The following is a 21,305-nucleotide window of genomic DNA, read 5'->3' on the forward strand; positions in this document are numbered from 1 at the left end:
TGTTATTCATAAAGTATGTTTTATGTTTTATTGCTGTTGTTTTTTTAGATACGGTCAGCTACATAAGTAGCTATAGAGATAACGTTTTAATGATGAAAATGCGGTTTGTAAGTTTGACAAGATCCAAAAGTGTACAGCTTCGTATAAAGTTGACTGTACCATTCACACAGTTAGGTACTGAAACTTGACCGTCCACGTGTCAATTCCCCCGAGGTTTTAGTCAATGAAAAACGCATTTTAAATATATCAATTTATTATTTTCATTCATGATTCATTTCAGTCATTCGACAACACGAGCTGCCTCACAAAATAAATCCGCTCTCACGATATGTTCCCGCCGGTTCATTACGTCTGTCGCTGAATGTAGTAGCCGCAACACTTCACTATAGCTTATACTGAGAACGAACAATTGAGAGTTGTCACGCAATATGTACGTTTAATGCAACGAGGGAGAGTCGTGGTTAACACAGAAACGATCCTAAACATCATTTTCCCAAGCTTCGGAGCGCTCGCTGCACTAACCCACGACTCTATCTAGTCGTATTAAGCGTACCGAATTGCACAACAGCTCTGTGTTCATTCGTTTTTCGCAAGCTATAGTGACTTCCCTGGCAGGTTTCCATAATTATCAAAAGACATGTAACCTGATGAGATTACAATAAATAAACAAAATAGTGGCCACATCCTTCGAATGATACCTGTAATTTTACTAGTTGAACCATCAAACTGTGCATTTTGATGTCAAACAAAAAACTACTAATTCAGCTACAGATTAAAATGAAACCGTTACAATGGGAACATTCATGCTTCGAGTTGTCCAACAATTCAATCATGATGCAAATATAATAATAATAAGTAGCTGGTATTTAAAAATAGATTAAATTAATCTGTGATAAAAAAAACTCATAATACCTCTTTAAATAGTAAATATATAATCATAAAGGAGGGAACGTATTATCTGATACACCCGTCGAAACAGAGTTCTCTAGAGCCTTGTAGACTTGTCGCATGCGATCATCATTTCGTATATAACTGACGCATCCGATAATACGTCCCCACCTTTACTATATGCCTAGGCAAAATAATATGTGATTTAAAACTGTATAAATAAAGAACATATTTGGTTAATCGCTCATAACACCACCACCAGCAGTGCCAGCAGACATCCAGCGATCGCACAAATTAAACCTAATATTTTATATTCAACGTGCTGTAAAATCGATACAAAACTAGCGTTCAGCACTTTACGTCAAAATAAAGTCTGTTGAATACTGCAAAATACAACAATAATTTAACAACTTTGTAAAGTCCAAAGCAAAATTGATATAAGTAATACTAAAATGTAAAAAAATAAAGTCAAAAATATTCGTTGATTGCACGATTTTATGATATAGAAAAAATCAATTCGTGTCAACTACCGTCAGTAGTATTACCGACACCGCTGTGTAAAGGACAACCATAATGAAATAACTTGTAAGAATATAATTATTGAGTGTTATTACAACAATACCGTCGACCCCGCGGCCTCAGTGACTAGACAATACAAATACATAAACGATGTCTGCTGCTCGGCTACAAATGAAAATAATAATACTTAGTAAACAATAATACTAACGCTAATATTGGTAAGTTCATCGTTTAAGTACAGAAAGAGTGCTCTACGATAGAAGCTAGTCAATACATTACAATGTAAAACAATAAATGCAAGGATATGGTCCTTGAGCGGCGCGCCGGTTCACACCCGGACGCGACCGCCATTTTGAGCTACGCAAATAAATTATGCTAGTTTAATAAATATTGCAAATCAATTTCACTACTAGTGTCGATAGAATTCTCAATAGATAGTTAACCTACGAAGTATACTTGAAGGTTAATGTAAATCTAACATCTAAATCTATTAGTAAAAATACCTACTCGGGACGAATGCCCCACTACATGGAACGGTCGAGCCGCGCCTCCGCGCCTACCGCATGGAAGCTGCCTTATCACATCCAACAAATCAAACAGTAACATATTTAACTTTTTAAACGTTTAATTTTGTCTTACAATAGAGCGCCGATCGACCTCGTGAGCAAAACTGATTTTGAGCAACTGTAAACTGTTTATATGAGAAGGTAAATTGAGTGTTTGTTTGAGGAGGGAGGCCGGGTGAGTGGTCGGCGGTCGATCGGCGCGGACAGTGGACAGGCGACGCGAGCGCCGCGGGACGGCAATGTGCGCTGCGCGACGATGGCTCGGAACTACTGATCGCTACGTGTTGAGCCTGCGAGTGAGCGAGACAGCACCACCCACGCGCTGTGCGAGTGAGCGGGACAACTAACTGACTCCCGCCTCAGCTTTGTAAACAAACAACACCGGAGCAGTCCGTCTAAGACAAGTCTAACGAAGAAAACACTACGAGTACAACTAGAACAAGATGGACGAAAGTATTTGGCAGAGACAGAGGGCCACAACGTAACAAACATGTCAACAGATTACATAGTCTTTATGCGCAATGGATGGACGTCAATTAATCATTTAGACATTTTTCAATTGGACGTAAACATTCGTATCGAATAAGGGGCTTCTATAATAATGTATATGGGAATCGTACGATTGTAATATAAATATATTATATATAAAATAACATTGCACGGGTCACTTATTATTCTCTTCGCGTTTGATTTTTAAACAGTAAATTCCGCCATTCTCAAAGAGATATAATGTCAAATAGCCAACTTGATAACAATATGATTGATAAATTCATTTGCGTAATAAAATACCTGTTGCTATTACAAAAATACAGTTGAACGTTCGTTTCAAGGTGTGCAATAGTTCATTGAGGAAATGCTTTATGAAAATACTTCATTACAATAAGTGTGTGGTACATAAAAATAGTTAAATGCAACGTTCAAATTTCGCACACAGATAGAACGGCAAGACGTGCCAAGACTTAAGTTTTAATAATGATTTAAAATAGGTATAGTATATAATAATATGGGCCGAGGCCCGGGATGCAATGATATCTACGCAATCAACAGTAATATAACAACGTCCCCGCCGCCCGCATTCCATTCACACACATAGTAAAATCAGTCAACTTTAAATTTAACACCAACCATTAATTTATAGAGGAGCTTCGTTGATACAAATCCTCTAATCATTTTTTACTTACTTTATTTAATAACTGGGCGTTGTCGGCCGCTGGTGCACAGTCATGCACAGTTTGATGGTTCAAGAAACAATGGTCAATGAAGAGTAAATAAACAACAAATAAGGCTGTACCACCGCGGCCGACAACACATAACACGTTTACATCAACGAAGCGCCTCCTACTTACTTTATTGGTACATTTAATTAATTTAATTAGATTAAAATTTATAAAATGTATAAATAATTTTGTTTCCTAAGAGCGACAATTAGAAAAAATGTTTAATCATTGCATCTCATAGTGGAGTGTCGACGCGGTGACGTCACTCCGCGGCCCTCGGGGCTCGCTGGACGAATTCGGACCATCCGAGATATATTTAGGCTATAAATTCGTGTCGATACGCACTACCGCCTCTAGCCAGCACACGACAGCACTGAACTGTGACAAATTGTCTTTACGAAGAACATGTTTCATACTCTACATTTTGCGTACTACTTTACTTTACTCGCTACAATTCACGCCGCACAACCGGTCCGGACGACGCTTTCAACGTAGACAACGCATCCTCACGTTCACGCGCATAATAACAACAAATGCACATCGAAACTATCGAAATTTAACACACCAAAGAGTCTGTCAGCCGGCAAGAGTTTGCCAAATACGCGCGCGATTTCACGCGTTCGAAAGTTTAAATTTAGAACAGCATTCTGCGTTTCACCAAGGAGTTTGTAGGTTCACTGTTCAATGCGAGGAGTGTCGGGCCAGCAAGGAGGCGGGTGTGCGCGGCGAGGCGGCCAGCAGCGTGCGTAGAGCGGCGGCGGCGGCCTTCAGCGCGCGCACCAGCCGCTAGAAGTCGCGCGGCCGCGAGCGCGGCGCCCCGCCTGCTTTGGGCACGCGCCGTGTACGCATCTCGCGGTCCACCTGGGGGGAGGTGGAACGTTAGTTTAACTGCATTATTTGCACTTAGATAATCATTGATCAATGAAGAAAGAAAACAATAATGCACATTTAATTTGCGTCCTTGGCGCCCACCTGCGATTACTTCAGCTCATCCTCCTACTTCTACTACCCGCCTCTAGATTCGAGTAGCTTCCAGCTCCTCGAGTCTCTGCTTCTTCTTAGCGCATCGGTGACAAAAACAATAACGTCAGGCGATGACTATCCAGGTTGAGCCAGCCGCCGCTTTAATACATCCTCACGAGTTCTCTATCCACCTCCTTCTAGAGTCTGCGTTTACCAGTTCAGTGCCCAGTGCGTTCGTCTCTACTAGTTCTCACACTTCCTCTAACCTCCATTACCCCCCACTAACCTCCAGCTCCTCGAGCCGCTGCGTCAGCGCCAGCTTCTGCTGCACGGCGAGACGCAGCAGCTGGTTGAGGGTCTTCATCTCCTCCCTCCCCCCCCACTCACCTCCCTCCCTCCACTCACCTCCAGCTCCTCGAGCCGCTGCGTCAGCGCCAGCTTCTGCTGCACGGCGAGACGCAGCAGCTGGTTGAGGGTCTTCATCTCCTCCCTCCCCCCCCACTCACCTCCCTCCCTCCACTCACCTCCAGCTCCTCGAGCCGCTGCGTCAGCGCCAGCTTCTGCTGCACGGCGAGACGCAGCAGCTGGTTGAGGGTCTTCATCTCCTCCCTCCCCCCCCCCCACTCACCTCCCTCCCTCCACTCACCTCCAGCTCCTCGAGCCGCTGCGTCAGCGCCAGCTTCTGCTGCACGGCGAGACGCAGCAGCTGGTTGAGGGTCTTCATCTCCTCCCTCCCCCCCACTCACCTCCCTCCCTCCACTCACCTCCAGCTCCTCGAGCCGCTGCGTCAGCGCCAGCTTCTGCTGCACGGCGAGACGCAGCAGCTGGTTGAGGGTCTTCTTCTCCTCCTCGGCGCCGGCGAGCGCCTGCGTGAGCTCGTCCACTTGGGTCACGTACTCCTCGCAGCGCGCCGCGAACATCGCGCGGAGACCTGGGGGGACGCGTTAGGGGTTAAGAACAGGTGATTTGGAGAGATAAATTAGATTGTAGGCGTGGCTAAATGTCATCATCATCACGACCCATAAAGATAAAGATAAAGAAACATTTATTCGACACATAGACAGCAACAACAACAAAAAGAAAAATACACACTTAAAGAAAAGAAATACATATACAAGATAACAAGGCCATCACATCTCCACTGCTGGGGCACGGGTCTCTTTCCAATGAAGGAAGGGATTTAAGGCCTAAATGTCATGTTATTTAATTTCGCGCTATTTTATTTATACAGGCGTGTTATAATAATAACGTCACGGGCACGTATCAATTTTAATTACAATATAAATGTCATAATCCAAATTATAAAAAAACACATTGTTCATAGTTTATCCTTTTTGGTCCTTCGACCCTACATTGAACGAGTGATTTGTAGAAAGAACACCAAATAACTTACTTGAGAATGTGGCAGCATCTTCCTTGAGCAGCCGCAGCTCGTTCCTCAGCTTCAACATAGTCTCTGTGACTATCGTCTTCTCGGTCTCGTACTTGGACTTGAGGTTAGCCAGAGCGACCTCTGCGGTGTTCTTGTTTGACTTGAGAACCGTGCGAAGAGTGGCTATCTGTTCGCGCTTGGTGGATAACAGAGATTTTAGCTTGATGACTTGCTCTTGTAGTTCGGCCATTTCGGCGCCGCGCTCCTCCGTTTCCATGACTGTGGGCGAGAAGTTTTGAGGTTAGAGGTTAGATTATGGACTAATAAAATACTTCACACTGTATACTGTAGTTACTTCTTTAGATATAAGGATAGACAACATTCTCACTTTGCAGTGCCCAATATGGGTAATCAAGTATTAAGCACATCCCTATATTTAAGATAATGTACACTTGATTGCAATAAATATTTTGATTTTGATTTAGTAAAAAAACATATTTTTGTCTACGAAAACGTATCTACTCTACTGTACAGCTCTAAACCAAACTACAAGTACGTTACTTACCGTAGATACTATCTAATTAACAAAAAAACGTTATAATTTCCCTTACGTAATTAATAGAAAACTTCTTAAATCATAGTATATACTGCAACATTAAAACACAAGTCATAAGCCTGGCTTTGATCGATTCTTTCAAGCTGTTAAATTTAGTCGTATTCTTGCTCTGATGTACGAGTAATCTTCGACTTGTCAGGAGTTGTCGGACCATAGCGTCCTTCCATAGTGCATGTACGTTTACATCTTGCCTGGGAGAATATTCGCCGGTTAAACTTACACTAGCTTTCCTATTCAAGGGACTATTACTTCTAAGGCTTGTGAACGTAGGGTTCAATCTTCTGCGGTCTAGACTATGCCTGGTCCATGTCAAATTGCAGTCTTCTACTGGCGTTGTAGCGGTAGATTTTTGCTCAAAGTAATGAGCTATTTCTTTAACTGATCGTCCGCTACACACTAACTCTGTCTGTTTGTCACATTTATTACCCATCTCTTGTGCATAAAGCTGCAACATTAAGTTTTGTAATTTCCTCTTAGTGTCGGCTACTCTTAACTTATTGTTGGTCAGTTCCTTTAGTTTCTTTATAGAGTATGGACCTTTCGACTTGACGGAGTAGTGGGCGTCTGAGGAAGGATGAGGACACGAGTTAAAGGGAACTGGGAAGATGGTAGGTTAGGGAGAGTGAAGGTTGGTAGGAGATTTAAGACGGAAAAATGTACGTTAAAATAGCGAATATGTTTTGAGGATTTCGAGGAAGAATATCTCTGTGTCTCTGGGTACGTACCGGGCTGGTGTCTCTGGGTACGTACCGGGCTGGTGTCTCTGGGTACGTACCGGGCTGGTGTCTCTGGGTACGTACCGGGCTGGTGTCTCTGGGTACGTACCGGGCTGGTGTCGGTGTCTCTGGGTACGTACCGGGCTGGTGTCGGTGTCGTGAGTCGAGCGCGGTGTCGAGCTGGGCGCGCAGGTGCGTGAGCTGGTCCAGCAGCGTGTCGGCGGAGCGCGCCACGGCGCCGGCGCAGCGCAGGCCCGACAGCTCGCCGGCGGCTAGGGATAGGGCCTCGTCTTCCGCTGTTCGGTCTTCTGTGCCGGATACTGGGGAAGAGGAAATCAATGTAAAGATTAAGAAGAAGTTTTGGTTGTGATAGTTAGTGACACGTGTGAAATGTTTGACAAAAACAAACGTCAGTAGAGAGATACTAATTGAAACACTGTAATCGAGCGTGCCATTGCCAATGATAGCTCAGACAAGAGTCGTCCGTCCTTATACAAACACGCACAGAAGCGGCATCACTCATCACTCACCGTCGCTCTGTCCGGCGTGTTCCAGCAACAGTCTCTGCGGCTACGTGTAATTTATAGCGCACATCTGGTGGTATATCTGAGCGAGAGTCTCCAACGTCAGCGCCGGTGGAATATAGTCCAAGAACAAGGGTAGGTATACCTTGTTTCACGGAGAAAGTCATTTGATACAAACAAAAACTACCCTTATTCGAATGTAATAAGGATTCTGTCAGATGTCTTTCCCCGTGAAACAAGGTATAGATATCTTACCGTCGCTCTGTCCGGCGTGTTCCAGCAGCAGTCTCTGCGGTTGAGTGCCGTTGATGGCGCACACGTGGTGGTAGATCTGAGCGAGGGTCTCTAACGAAAGCGTCGGTGGATTATAGTCCAAGAACAAGATAGATAGATAGATATCCATCTTCCCGTCTCCACTGTAATCCCTTTTACCATAATAACTTACAGTGTTCTGACAACATACGCATAGACGCTATAAAACTCACCATCTGTCTGTCCGGCGTGCTCCAGCAACAGTCTCTGCGGCTGGGTGCCGTTGATAGCACACACGTGGTGGTAGATCTGAGCGAGGGTCTCCGCGGCTGAAGACAGGGCGGGCGCGGCCGTGGCCAGCGCGCGACCCGCTCCTGGGAAGGTAATGAAAAGGAAATTAATTGTAGAAAGTTAGTTACAGAATTTAGGTATGCTGTAGTATCGATAGACATGGTGGCCTTGCACTTAAGTTAGAAAGTAATTTAACCATAATTGTGAGGGACAGTGTTGGTTGCTACTTTTCATCATTATTCCACTGCCTTGGAGAGAAGCGCCGCAATCCGAATAAATTGTAATATTATAAAGGCTAGCACGGGGCGCAATTAAGACGTGACAAAAGTTTTGCATCGCGCTCACTTACATCGCGCAGCCTCAATAGGGAATATGCAAGCGATTCAAATAATGGTCAAATATAATTTTTAAAAAACTTTCTTATTTCAGAATTATACCTCAATCAATATTTTTGATTATAATTATTTTTGAGCGAGTAAATAATTGTTGAAAAGTACAAAAAACTTCGGTAACTTTAAATCTTTGAAACGCTGGATTTTCTGAAAGCGGATGTGACGACATGTCGCCGCAGTCTGAATAATTTGAAAGATCAAATATAATGTAAAAGTTTTAAATCTAGCCTGCCACAGTGCCTGAAGACCAAGGTTTTCAACCAGTGTGTGCTGCCTACCCTCACTTACGGTGCCGAAACATGGACGCTCACAAAGACATGCATGCACAAAATTAAAGTAGCACAACGAGCCATGGAGCGCACCATGCTAGGCATCTCGCTCGTGGACCGTATCCCGAACGTAGAAATTAGACGCAGGACAAAGGTTGAAGACGTTGGGAGACGGATCACGAAGCTGAAGTGGAGATGGGCAGGGCATCTGGCAAGGCGGGAAGACGGCAGATGGACCAAGGCAGTGTCGGAGTGGTGGCCAAGGGAGGGACGGCGATCAGTCGGTAGACCGCCGACCCGTTGGTCCGATGACATTAGGAGAGTGACTGGACCAAACTGGATGAGTGTAGCACAGGACCGTGGGACTTGGCATAACATGGAGGAGGCCTATACCCTGCAGTGGGTTGACATAGGCTGATGATGATGATGATGATGATGATGAATGTAAAAGAACTTATCCGAAAGATATAGAACATAAACATACCTCCAGCCAGAGTAGTCAACAGCTGGTTGTCAGCCGTAAACGCGGCGCACTTCACCTCCGCCTCGGCCAGCCTATCACTGAGCTGCGCCAACTCCGCTCGAGCAATGGACGCGGCCGTGGCGTCGGGCGGCGGCATGGCGGCTTGGACCTCAGCCAATAGGGCGGCGAGTTTGCTGAGCTCCGTGCCGGACACCTGCCACCAGGTCAGCCAGCGGGCGGCTTTGGATGAGATTGTGCCGTCTTTCTGTTGCTCTTCCTGTTGGGAGGGAAATTTGGTTAGTATTTTAACGTGGCCCGTAGTCGTTGGATCGAAGGATTTCAGAAATAGATGTGAGATGTCCCCACATATTTATTTATTTATATTTAATTACTTTTTTTCTACAAGTGTTGTGGTACGAAAAAAAACCTTATTCTTGTGTACAAATAAAGAATATTCTATCTATCTATCTATCTATCTTTACAATATAAACTTTGTTGGTCACGTGACTTTTTTACTATGGAGTGAAAATATTTTTTTTGCTAATTTCAAAAACTCGTAGAACAAAAGTACTTCAGAATGACCACCTGAGTCTCCCGCTTTCGGCTTAGTATAAGGTATAGTATATAATAATCCCTTTTTGCAACGCCCAGTATAGGTTACCTCGTTCTTGGTGCTGGTCTGTATCAGCAGCAGCGCGGCGCAGCGGCTGGCGGCGCGCTGCAGGCCGGCGACTTTTGTTCTACGAGTTTTGAAAATACACGGAAAAAAACTCGGTCACGTGACTTTTTTACTACAGAGAGAAAAACTTTTTTTTAGCGAATTTCAGAAACTTGTAGAACAAACGTCGTTCAGAATGACTAGGTACCTGAGTCATCCCATTTTCGCTTAGTATACCTACCCTTTTTGCAACACCCAGTAGACACATTGGTACAAGACGGTTCACTTGACCGAATGAGTCATGCGTGCTTGATGCGCGGTTCACCAAATGAGTCGTGTGGGTGAATGTGCAACACCCTGTATAAGTTACCTCGTTCTTGGTGGCTGTCTGTATCTGCAGCAGCGCGCTGCAGCGGCTGGCGGCGCGCTGCAGGCCGGCGCGCAGCGTGGCCGCCGCCGCGCCCGCCGCCTCCGCCGCCGCCTGGCTGCCGCGCATGCTCGCTGACAGTTGTTGCTGGGGGGGTAATGGTGTTGGGGTTAGATTTTGAATAGAAAGAAAGAAAGAAAAACCATTTATTTAGAGCAACACGATTCCATGTTACTATATCAAAATACACCAGCTATTTTGATATAGTAACAAGGAATCGATCATCATCATAGATGAAGGCAATGGCTAGTGAAAGCAGGTTGCAATGGTGGGTAGGTACTGGAAGCGCATAAGAGACGAAGAAAAATCTATTTATAGCCAAAGATCTTCAACCAGTGCTTCCTGCCTTCAAGACGCTCAACTCCCTACAAAGGGTCAATATCTCGAAGGCGCGTCATTAGTTAGTGTGTGCTGTTAATTTAGTAACTGGTTTCGCGGTAATCGAACGATTGTTGACAGACGAATAGCATACGAAATGACGAGATACCTAAATTTCATCCGTCAATTTCGGTACCTTGCACAATACACATTGAATTCAAAACCCATAACGAAACTCACGTTCTCAGTATGCGCCTGCTCCAGCTGCTTCTCGAGACGCGTGATCTCGTGCAGATGCACCTCGGAGAACAGGTCCGCGTGGTGGTCCATGGCCAGCTCCGCCGAGCCGCCCGCCGAGCCCTCCTCGTCGCCGCCCTCCTCGCCCATACCTAAGGGGTATAGGGGTGGTTATTGTGTGTTGTGATGAGTGCATCAGATGAGCTAGCACTTTAAGACGTGACAAAAGTTTTGCATCGCACTCACTCACATCGCACAGCCTCAAGAGCGAGCGCGACGGACCATGCTCGCCCTTCAGGGTTATTTTGGTGTGGACGCTTGGTCTGTTTACGCCCATAGCTGGCAACTTGTTAATGTGTATGTTACGATGAGTGGAGGGTCGCTAATGGTCAATTTCGTTAACACGAGAAATATGATGGTATGGTCGTATGAGTCCGGTTGATGCCTGGATGGAATACTTCTTGGACAACTGCCGACTATTGCCTATTGAACAAGTAAAGGGATTTTATTCGTAGAGAAAGCAAAATTATGTTAGTAAAATATCATTCTGTTTCATGTAAGTGCTAAGTTCATAAGGTCACTAAATTGTTTTTTTATTAAACAATAGAGCAAGTACTAATTCAATTCAATATGAGAATGCGGGTGGCCAATCACACCCACACTATCACCGGAAGCATTTAATTCACCCCCCACTTACCTCGTATACTGTAGGCCAAGTTGGTGATATTATACGCGGCCTCTCTGCTGAGGTGTGCATCGAGCTCTTTCTTGGCTGCGAATTTAGCTTCTCTCTCCGCTTGCAGCGCTTCGAGCGCTTCAGCCAGCTGTCGTTCAGCGATTCGGCGCAGCGCTGCGGTTTCATCCGCGGCGGCTCGGGCATTCTCCGCCTCTTCACGGTATTGACGGACTTCATGCTTCAAACCCTCGAACTCGACCTGTAAAACGAACAAATCCATTTTGAATTCAGAACGTTGGCAGAAAAAGAAGTAAAACTGTTTGCGGAGCAAGCAGGCCGGCGGTTAATTTGATTTATTGTGTCCACGCTTTGGCAACAGTTGCGTGCGATCTGGTGATTAAGATAGCTAAGTTATTAGATAATTACTGGGATATTTGGACAGATGCACAAATAAATAATGAAGAAGCGTATACAGTTGAGATTTTTATCAGTCCGACGTCATAAATAAAATCATGCCCGCGTGTTTGAGCTTGTGACTCACTGAGACTATCTGCAAATTCAATAAACGCCAAATCAGATTTTTATTTTATTATATTTATATTAATATTTACGTACTAGTCTCTACTTATTCGTCCATAACTTGCGCCTTGATATAGGACAGTACATATGAAATACTAACCTAAAAAGACCTCCACGCTTCACTAGTAATCGCTGCTTCTCCACTGTCCCTAGATACCGCTAAACACCATAGACACTAACCTGCGAAGACCTCAGCGCCGACACTTGTTTCTGCAGCGATATATTCTCATCCTCCAGATCAGCAATATCCACCAGCAGCCGCTGCTCCCGCTGCCGGGCCTCCCTCAGCTCTCCTCGTAGTGCTGCTCTCTCGCTCTCTCTCGTGGCCTTGTCGGCTCCCAGTTCTGAGCTCTCGTTGAGCAGGCGGTCTCGCTCGCTCACCACGCGCTCCAGCTCGTGACGTAGCTGAAAGGGAGGATGGGTGTTAGAGAGTGGACATGGAGGGGTTGTTGTTTGAACACAAGGGTGACTTTGTGTCAGTGAGGGGAGATAAACCTATACCATATCCATTTTAAGATATCGACGAGAGATTCTTAATCAATATTAGTACAATGTTTTCATTCAAATATGATTAATAAACCCTGTCCTACCTACTAGTGTTTTTTTTATTGATTCCCTTTCATTTATCTTGCTCGTTAAAATTATATCCAAACTACTCTGAAATGTTCATTCATTCATTAGGCAGAAATAAGACCACATTGGAGTTATTCTAGACTTCCCTCAAAATAAACTTATTTTGGTAAAGATTTTCCAGTGCAAAAGTAGGTACAACTAACGTCACGTCTTCTCACCGCGTCTGATAAACTTAACGTGCACCGAATGCAGCGTCACGCACCGGCTCACGGCTATGCAAATATGATAAACCCACGAGGGTTACTCCATACTGACGAAAAATTGACGAATATAACGTGAACGTGATAGAGTCGTGGCTCACTGCAGCACTACGAAACTTAGTTTTTTGTCATAAAGAATGACCCCCAGCCACCAGCCGCTCTGCACTCTGATTATGTCACTATAATTATTATACATACTATTTACATACATTTGGGTATATAAAATCACGGTAGAAGACTTCGAGGATATAGTTAAGGAACTGTGACAGTCAAACTTATATAAATGAATTGATGAAATAATTTATGGCTGTGACATCACTAAATTAGGATTTGTGCCTTTAGAATCGACATCTAAAAAGTTAACGTACAATGTGAAAACGCCTAACTAATTATCGGAAAAGACCAATTTTACTGCACGTGTCATATATACGGTGTCTTCCACGAGTAGACCGTTTAATCATATTATTATATCACTATCATCTGCACTATAATTAGATTAGCGAGGCTGTGAAAAGAGCTGAAGGTTAATTAAACATTTATTTAACTTTCTAGGTGCTAATGTTATGCAGTCTAAGAGCATGTATGTATATAAATGATTTCTCCGGTGACTTGATCGTCTCTCCATAACTGAGAGAAGCGTGCATAGTTACGAAATCTCACAATTTAGTCCCCTAGTGGCTATATGTATAGTTACCCTGTAGAGGTTAGACTATCTAGGTAGTAATATAGTAATATATTTATTGCAACTATGTAAGTTTTACATTGGTCTTAATATTATGTACACATGGTCCTTAACATAGTGCCCTGTATCCTATTTTATGTTCACTGTTCCGCATCATTTGATAATACTCGTAAACAAACTAAGCTATTGTTAATCTTTTGTAAAGAGTATTTTAAAAAGATCCGCTTACTAGTGCCTAATCTCATTAGTAAGTATTAATCTACAGGAGGTACCTACTGGGTCCGGTTGGCGGGGCATTATTAACTACTCAGTGTTGTGGAAAGTTCAAACTAACAAGTTTCAAAGCTTCGTAATGGAAATGTTATTTATTTAACGAAATGTCTTTAGTTGTACAGTCATACTACGAGCAAACGAGTCATTATTATGAGATGGTTATACCCTAGTTTGTGATAATTCCATTGGGAGCGCGGGTTGGATAAATAAATTACTGAGAAAGACACCTGACACTTTAGAATGAAAACTGTAAAGCAATTTTCCTTTCAAATATATTTTATAACTACCCTCATAGACTACTGATATAAAATTAATTATATTTGAGCTTACAAACACCAACCGCTATCGGTTCTTCGGCATATAAATGGTCGGCCCACCGCGCACCGTCAGCTTGCAGGTCTAAGAAGATCGCTTATTCAGATAAACTAACTTCAAGCAAAATACCTACAGAAAACCCTTTAATGTCTTATCTTCAAACAATTCGATCTTTCTCAGTGCATACCCAACTCACTAATCTGGCGTGGTGTGCTTGCACAATGACTCACAGTCCAGATAATTGAGCGAGATGTCTGCACATGCGGTAAAAGATATGACCTAGCATGTACGGACGGAAGTCTTGGTCATTACCTCGCATGTTTACGTAGCCAGTTGCCAAAAAATATTCAAGCTTTTTGGAAGAAAAATATCAGTAAAGGGTTTATGGAATTTGTTATTCTGTAAAAACCATTTCAGAAAGCAATTGTTTCAATTAATCAACACATAATTTTGACCAATGGCTATGTAAATATATCAAACGACAAAAACGCATGGTCCACCTCAGCTAAGGCTATTGAAAAAATGAAATGGATATAGGTACTTAAGTAAAATTGTACTAACTAGATATAAGTAAAAATTGTAATAGATATAAGCAAAAATTTGAAAAGATGCTCGAGAAGTTTCTTTTGCCATTTCTTTCCTCCTCAATGACGGGGCCTTTGTGAAATGGTGGTAGATGACTATCGACAAATAATTGTAAAATTTTACGTCAATTAAACCATTTGACTTTGACTTTAACTTTATCTTAATTTGCAGTCCTCCCACACCCATGTCTATTCCATAAAGGTGTATTTTGGTAAATGGGAGGCATGACAGTCATGAGGTAACCGATTGTAACCAGATTATTGCATGTGTAAATCTATACATCATATCATCATTTCGGAGGTAACCTCGGCGAAAAACGGCGTTTTATGGAAACACTATACGAAGACCAAACTAGCGTAGCCGAAAGTAAACCTGTAAATGGTAGTTGGATATGTTTGTGTCGCTGGCAGCCTGCCAGACCCCGCGATAGTGTCAACACTGGCCCATTATCAATGTAAACACGCCTGGCCTGCCCAGTCTGCACTGTGCAGTACACACTATGTACAGTTTTACACAACATACACACATTACCTCCCCGTTCGCGTCGGTCATCGTACACTATCACTGTAGCATTCCACTAGCACCCGAATCGAATAATTCACACGATCACACGCCGAAAAACACAATTACTTTCAGTACTTCTAACAAAAATGTAAGAGATTTTGTAAGCGCGTGAATATATGAATCAAGGCCGCGCAAATAAAAATGTATTTCTGGATCGGTGTTGTGGGTTCCCGGCGCGGTCAGCTCTCGACATTATGTCATAGTCGGATTAGGACCACAATCGATCGCACAACTAGTCTTTATAATTTGTTATAAATCAGGATTGCTCAATGGACTCTGTTGGTTCAGTTTTCGGTGAATACTGAAGGGAAGTGCGGGACGACGGCGCGGGCGCAGCGGCCGCGGTGAATCACTCAATTGCTCCATTTCATTAAGGAGCGTAGGCATTTGTTAGTTGTCTGGGGAAGCCGACCGACGGTTCAAGCTATAAAACTGTGCTTCATGAATGGGAATTGGGACAAATTTGAGTGTGTCGTTGTGTGCTGTGACTGTAGATACATTGAAAAATTTGTAGTGTTTTATTTTCAAGCATTACTTATTTAAACTTGGTTTGTGTTCCGCTAAAACTAGTGATAACATTGGAAATGTGCTGATTTACGAATATCTGAATAGTTATGCATATTATGAAAGTAAATAAAAACATAGTTATAAAACAAATAGAAACGTTATTTAACTCGAAAGTGTAATTTGGCGCCCGACGCGGCGATTATGACCCTAATTAATTGTGCTTGAAAGTGTAAAAATTAGAAGGCTTCTTCGCAGGTGTCGGGTTTAACCCCTTTTAGGTGTCGGCTTTTTCGGCAGACATAAATTAATGTTGAATTTTGTCTTTGCACTTTGTCTTTTGAAGTTTTCGCACACCCCAGGCTCAGCAGGGTCCCTATTATCATTTATAAATTGAAATACATATGACTGATGGATAATCATACATGTATGAAATTGTAAAGAGTTTATTGGTTTGTACTTGTATAAGTGTTAGACAGTGGAATAGTCATGGTACTTATATGAAGCATGATAATAATAATGACCCACACATACCTATTAAAATACTTACTCTGAATTTAATTTAACTAATGATAATTGGGTATTAATGTAAGTGGCAACAGTTGTTAGAAACCACTTCCATAGATTGAATGCCTACAATGCCTAGAATGATGTCATCCAAATAAAAATCAATAATCACCCAACTGTCCAACTGCCAGAAACACTTTGTATAGGTATAGGTAGTGTCTTGGCATGGGTACATTTAGGTATAAGTTTAATTCCTCCTCTACATTTATAGGCAATATTTTGTGTTAATTTTTATTAGCAAAAATTTACTGGTGGACAAAATCTGTAATATTCTTAATAATTGATAAATTTAAGATTAAATTCATTTGTCTTATTTATTTATTGGTTTAGTGTGAAATTAAAAAAGTCTTTTTACCCAAAATAAATTTAAACCTGAAATTAAACAAAATTTTGAAATTTTGAAACAAATATTTAAGTGGGCCAGGGTGCTCATAGAATATAATTCTTAATAATTTAAAAAGTGCCACTAACCTGTTTGGTCTCTCCCTCAAGTTCTATGATCTGTAGTGTGAGCGAGCTTTCCATAGCAGCACTCTCGTTGAGGAGAGCATTTTCTTGGTCTATACCGCTCTGTGTCGTCACTTTCTGGTTTGAGTCTAGTTTCATAAGGGCCTGGTGGAAAAAAATATGTATTAACATTTGATGTCTCATCGCAATATTGTATGAGGCACAATCTATAGATTGTTGACTGTGTCTAATTTCAGTTGAGATACTGTTCTCTAGGTATTACTAAGTGGGTAAGGTAAAATTTAAATCAGGGAAATAATTATACCAAACTCATTAGAAATAGTAGAATATAAAATAAGAATTTGAAAGAAAATAAGCTAATAAGAACATCCATCTGCTACAATGAAGCAGGATATACACAACAAGGATGTGTTATTATTTAAACATTCAGAAGGAAACGCAGCCAACTAGTGCTAAATGATAATTAGACACTCAAAGCTGGCGTCTTAGCACGATTAAGAGGCAATTAATGCATGAAAAGTGAAAATAATACGACAGAATGTAGGCCACTAACCTCTTGTGTGATCTCGAGATCGTGTCTCGTATTCTCGTAGAGCGCCTCGAGCTCCTCGCAGCGGCGCTGCAGCTCGCCCTTCTCCTGCAGCAGCACCAGCCCCAGCTGCGCCGACTGCACCTTCTCGCTGCTGGCTTGGTCGAGCTCTCGGCTGAGCCTCTCGATCTCCACCTTTAGCTCCGCCACCGCGAGCTCGGTCTGAGCCGTGGCCGCCATCGTGCGACAGTTAAACGGCCTCCTCTTTTGTCCTCATAAACAAAGTAAATAATATTTGAAAAACAACTATAAAAACGTGTAAAATCAACTAAAATTATTTCTACATTCTCCCAAAAAGTAAAACGTCTTGACAGTTCAATGCACTACTGACATGTCTGGCTCTTGCCAACCTAATGGAGGAATGACAGGAGGAAATAATGTGTCATACGTCATCACAGAGTAAATTTTAATGTAGTCTATGGTTTATTTCAAGCTCGATTTACATGAAATTCATTGATTACAGCAAAGTATCAAACTCAGAATAATAACAGCCTCGCTAGTATACCATTATTATTCTGAATTACGTCATAACCGTGCATGTGACCGTTTTACCCTGAAGCTGCGTACGGACAATGCGTACATTGGTACGGGTAGTCGGTAACGCGTGTCCTGGAACGCCATGTCCGTACTAGAAGAGTGTGAGTTCTCCCTCTGAGTGTACACGTAGCTTCTAGTACGGACATGGCGATCCAGGACACGCGTAACCAGCTTGCAGCGTACACAGCTTGAGAGCTGCTCTTATACGGGGGTGATATGATGCTATTATTCGTGTGGCCCTTAGAACGTTTGATGAGGCGTTTACTCACGAGTCCACTCACGCGTAAAACGCGGTGTCTGACACTGCTCTATCAGTGCTACACCGAAAGTGTATACGATGTACCCGAGCTAGCTATGCAAGTCTACGACCAACGGCATACCGTTGTTGTTGCAGTCATATGGCACCCCAGAGGTGCAGAGGGTCTCCAGCGGAAGTGGCGACCGTTAGTGGAGTCTCTTCATTAACGTCCGCCACTTAGCATATCTTCGACTGTACTTTTTATCTAGTCAAGTCCAGCGACTCGTAGGTCGCTTTCAACGCTTCGGCGCCACGTTAGGAGCGGCAGCGGCACCTAGTGCGTGCGTATTATTTACTCTATGCCTTAGGGAAGGTAGTTGAAATAAATACACTCAAATTCGTTAGTACGAGAAGTTTATTTCTTGAAGGTATCAAAAGCACAAGTTCTTGAATATAAAAAATAACTTAGGTACATATTTTGTTATAAATGAAATTGACTGAGTGATTAATTCGAAATAAAATTGTCCAACCTATTTAATTTTCAGTATGTATAGTTTAAGATTATGTAGGAACAGATTAGTCAATTACACGGATAGATTAGTAAGTAAGTACAATATGAAAATTTGCATTAAATTATACTCGATCAATATTTTTTTGTACTGAACTAGAATTTAACTATATCTCAACTAATATAAAATATCATCAACGGCAACGTGTTGAAAATTGCAGGTTTTTTTATTATCCTTTCACAAGTGCAAAGATATAAAAACTGCTATTTTATAATTTATCAATACCTACTATTAATTATACTGCTAAAACGAACCTAACTTTTATATTTAGATAAATTGTTAGTTAGGTAGGTTTTTGTCAAAACTGTTATAACGGTTAGCGGTTGAGTTTCATCATAAATATCTCTTGTTTTCACACGATACCCATTTTCTTTCTTTCTTTTTCCTATCAATTTGGTTGTCTGGAAGAGATTACTTTTAGTAACAAGGCCGCCGATTGTGCTATTTATTTTCTTTTCTTTTTTGTAACTCTGTTTCTGTTTGTGTGCAATAAAGAGTATTTTATCTTTATCTTTTATCTTTATAATTTTATTATAACAGGAAAATGTAATTTAGTTTTTTTTGGAATGTCAAAATTATATCATTGAATAGAATATTAAAATTAATAAATACTTCCTTACAGGCTATAATAAAACTGAATATAATTAAAAAAACATTGATATAAATTAAATAAATATGTTTGTACTAAACAGTTAACTTCTAAAACCAATAACTTTAATATGAGAATTGGCACCGTGATGGTGGGAGAGTCTCTCTCTCTCTTCCTATCCGGAGAACTCATTATCAGAAATTGATTGAATTTATAAATTGATAGAAGTATTGTAAAAACATTCATAAGTACAGAAGATCAACCTGCTTGGTAATGCCCAAAAAATACAATATAAATTAATCTACCTACCTATTTCCTATACATATCGTTAAAAGTTCTCGAATTTTATATTGCTTTAACTTTAACCTTATTAATCCAATCATGTTTCATATTTTATACCTCGTTTCAGCTAAGATGATTCCTCTGACAGTTCACAATTTTCCGAATTACGCAGACATCGAAATCTTGCATTTCATTGGACTCTTACAATAAGTCGATCTAGACAAAATCGATAGAAACTAATTATGAATATTTCTAAAATCGTAAAACTCAAAACGACTCCTCGTCACAACGTCACAGGAATCATCAGCTGGAATATAATTTGACATGCAGGACTAGAAGAATAATGACCATAGTGAAATAGTAGCCTAATCACAAGTACAGTAAAATTTATTAAATCTATCTGGCCTGTAGAACGGAACGCAAAACGCGCACGACAAGACATAAAAAAGATTTAACTCACGATCACTCTAAGGGACGTGCAATGTAAGTGAGTGTAAAAATATCACGTCTTGCGTCCCGTGCAACGGGGAATGAATCATTTATGCCCATAACAGCACCAAATCATTACCTAACGAATATCTAACAGTAAATAATTGAATAAATTACTCTACTACTCGAGAACTAACTTACATACTACAGTCGCAGAAAACTGCCAATTTATTTACGTTCCTTATCACGTGGAAACATTTACAAATTCGTTTTTAATTGTGTTAATATCTTTAGGGGAGGATAAAACATCCTTTACATTAGCCCTTTTACATGAGTGCGCATCCCGTGGCGGTCTCGTCGTGCCGCGGCGGCGGCGGCAGCTGCGTGACTTGAACTTTATTCTCGACCGGCGCCGGCGCAGCTTTCGGCGAGTCTTTCCTAACCGACTGTTTCGATACCTCTTGAGCTTTCTGTGGGGGTGGGAGCTTCGGTTCTTGAGGAGCTTGCGGCTTGGGCTCGGGCGCAGTGAGCGAGGAGGTGCTGGAGGTTCGAACCCGGGGCTTCGCCATGGACAGGCGGCGCTCGCGCGTGTTGATGATGGAGGTGAGGAACGGGATCTGGTTGCTGATCGCCAGCATGAACGATTTGTAGCCGAGACTGGAAAGAAACGTTATGATTATTTTACAAACATAATATAACACAGAAAAACACTTACTTATAACAGTACAGTTTGTACAAATTAATTTGTGCGATAGATAATTTAACCTTCTCACCACACCCACGCAAAATTCACCCTCCTTCAGACCATTTCGCTAAAGAAAAATAACCTAATCATGACAGTAACCCCGTTAAGTCGAGTAAAAATGCGGCACGGCCGTAGCATCATCGCCTTTTCTCGAAGCAGTTCAGGCAAATTTCGGCCTCTCTATAACTTTGTTGTGGATAGAATAATACTCACCATTCGCAATCAGTCCAAGCACACACGTCCTGCAAAGCCTTGCGCAGGCGACGCACCGCCTCGGCCGTCACGTCGGCGGAGCGCGCCGCGTTGGTCGTGCGCAGCACCGCCATGGCGTCGCGTAATATGATGGCCAGGACTAGAGCCCACTCGAGGCAGGACGCTTCGGTCATCAGTTGGAGGAAGTATCTGGAGGAGAGAAGGGGGTTTTTATTGTCAGAATAAGAGAGAACGACTGTAAGAACTGCAATCTCAAATACACACACGAGTGTAAGAAGTGCAGTCACAAATCTGAGCTGCACATGTGGCTGCCGCCGTCCGTCTGGTGAGGGTGCAGTGTCTCCATGAAGTCATAGTGGTATAATAATGTAATCACAAAT

At 42.2% G+C, this 21,305-nt stretch overlaps 2 protein-coding genes across 3 annotated transcripts in view; both read right to left on the minus strand.

Moving 5' to 3' along the window:
• Positions 1-235: 235 nt before the first annotated feature.
• Positions 236-17,670, minus strand: LOC105391999 (protein bicaudal D). Of its 2 annotated transcripts, XM_038105949.2 has the most exons (12): positions 17,288-17,670; positions 16,738-16,878; positions 12,124-12,348; positions 11,386-11,623; positions 10,692-10,840; positions 10,077-10,220; positions 9,070-9,325; positions 7,867-8,007; positions 6,998-7,177; positions 5,547-5,804; positions 4,918-5,084; positions 236-4,051 (listed from the first exon to the last, which is right to left on the minus strand). In XM_038105949.2, exons 1-12 carry the CDS (start codon positions 17,501-17,503, stop codon positions 3,977-3,979), a joined length of 2,190 nt encoding a protein of 729 aa, XP_037961877.2. In that variant the 5' UTR covers positions 17,504-17,670; the 3' UTR covers positions 236-3,976. The 2 variants fall into 2 exon arrangements, with proteins under 2 accessions (XP_037961877.2, XP_037961878.2); XM_038105950.2 differs by lacking the exons at positions 16,738-16,878; positions 17,288-17,670 and adding an exon at positions 15,163-15,666.
• Positions 17,671-19,785: 2,115 nt separating this feature from the next.
• LOC105396304 (guanine nucleotide exchange factor subunit Rich) overlaps positions 19,786-21,305 on the minus strand; it is a 36,944-nt gene continuing 35,424 nt past the window's right edge. The window contains exons 26-27 of the mRNA XM_048627632.1: positions 20,926-21,114; positions 19,786-20,624 (exon numbers count right to left, since the gene is read on the minus strand). Of these exons, the coding sequence (XP_048483589.1) occupies positions 20,294-20,624; positions 20,926-21,114 (520 nt within the window). The 3' untranslated portion in view covers positions 19,786-20,293. The remainder of the gene's footprint in view (positions 20,625-20,925; positions 21,115-21,305) is intronic.

This window comes from Plutella xylostella, chromosome 19 (genome assembly GCF_932276165.1).
Source record: "Plutella xylostella chromosome 19, ilPluXylo3.1, whole genome shotgun sequence".
NCBI classification, from domain to species: domain Eukaryota; kingdom Metazoa; phylum Arthropoda; class Insecta; order Lepidoptera; family Plutellidae; genus Plutella; species Plutella xylostella.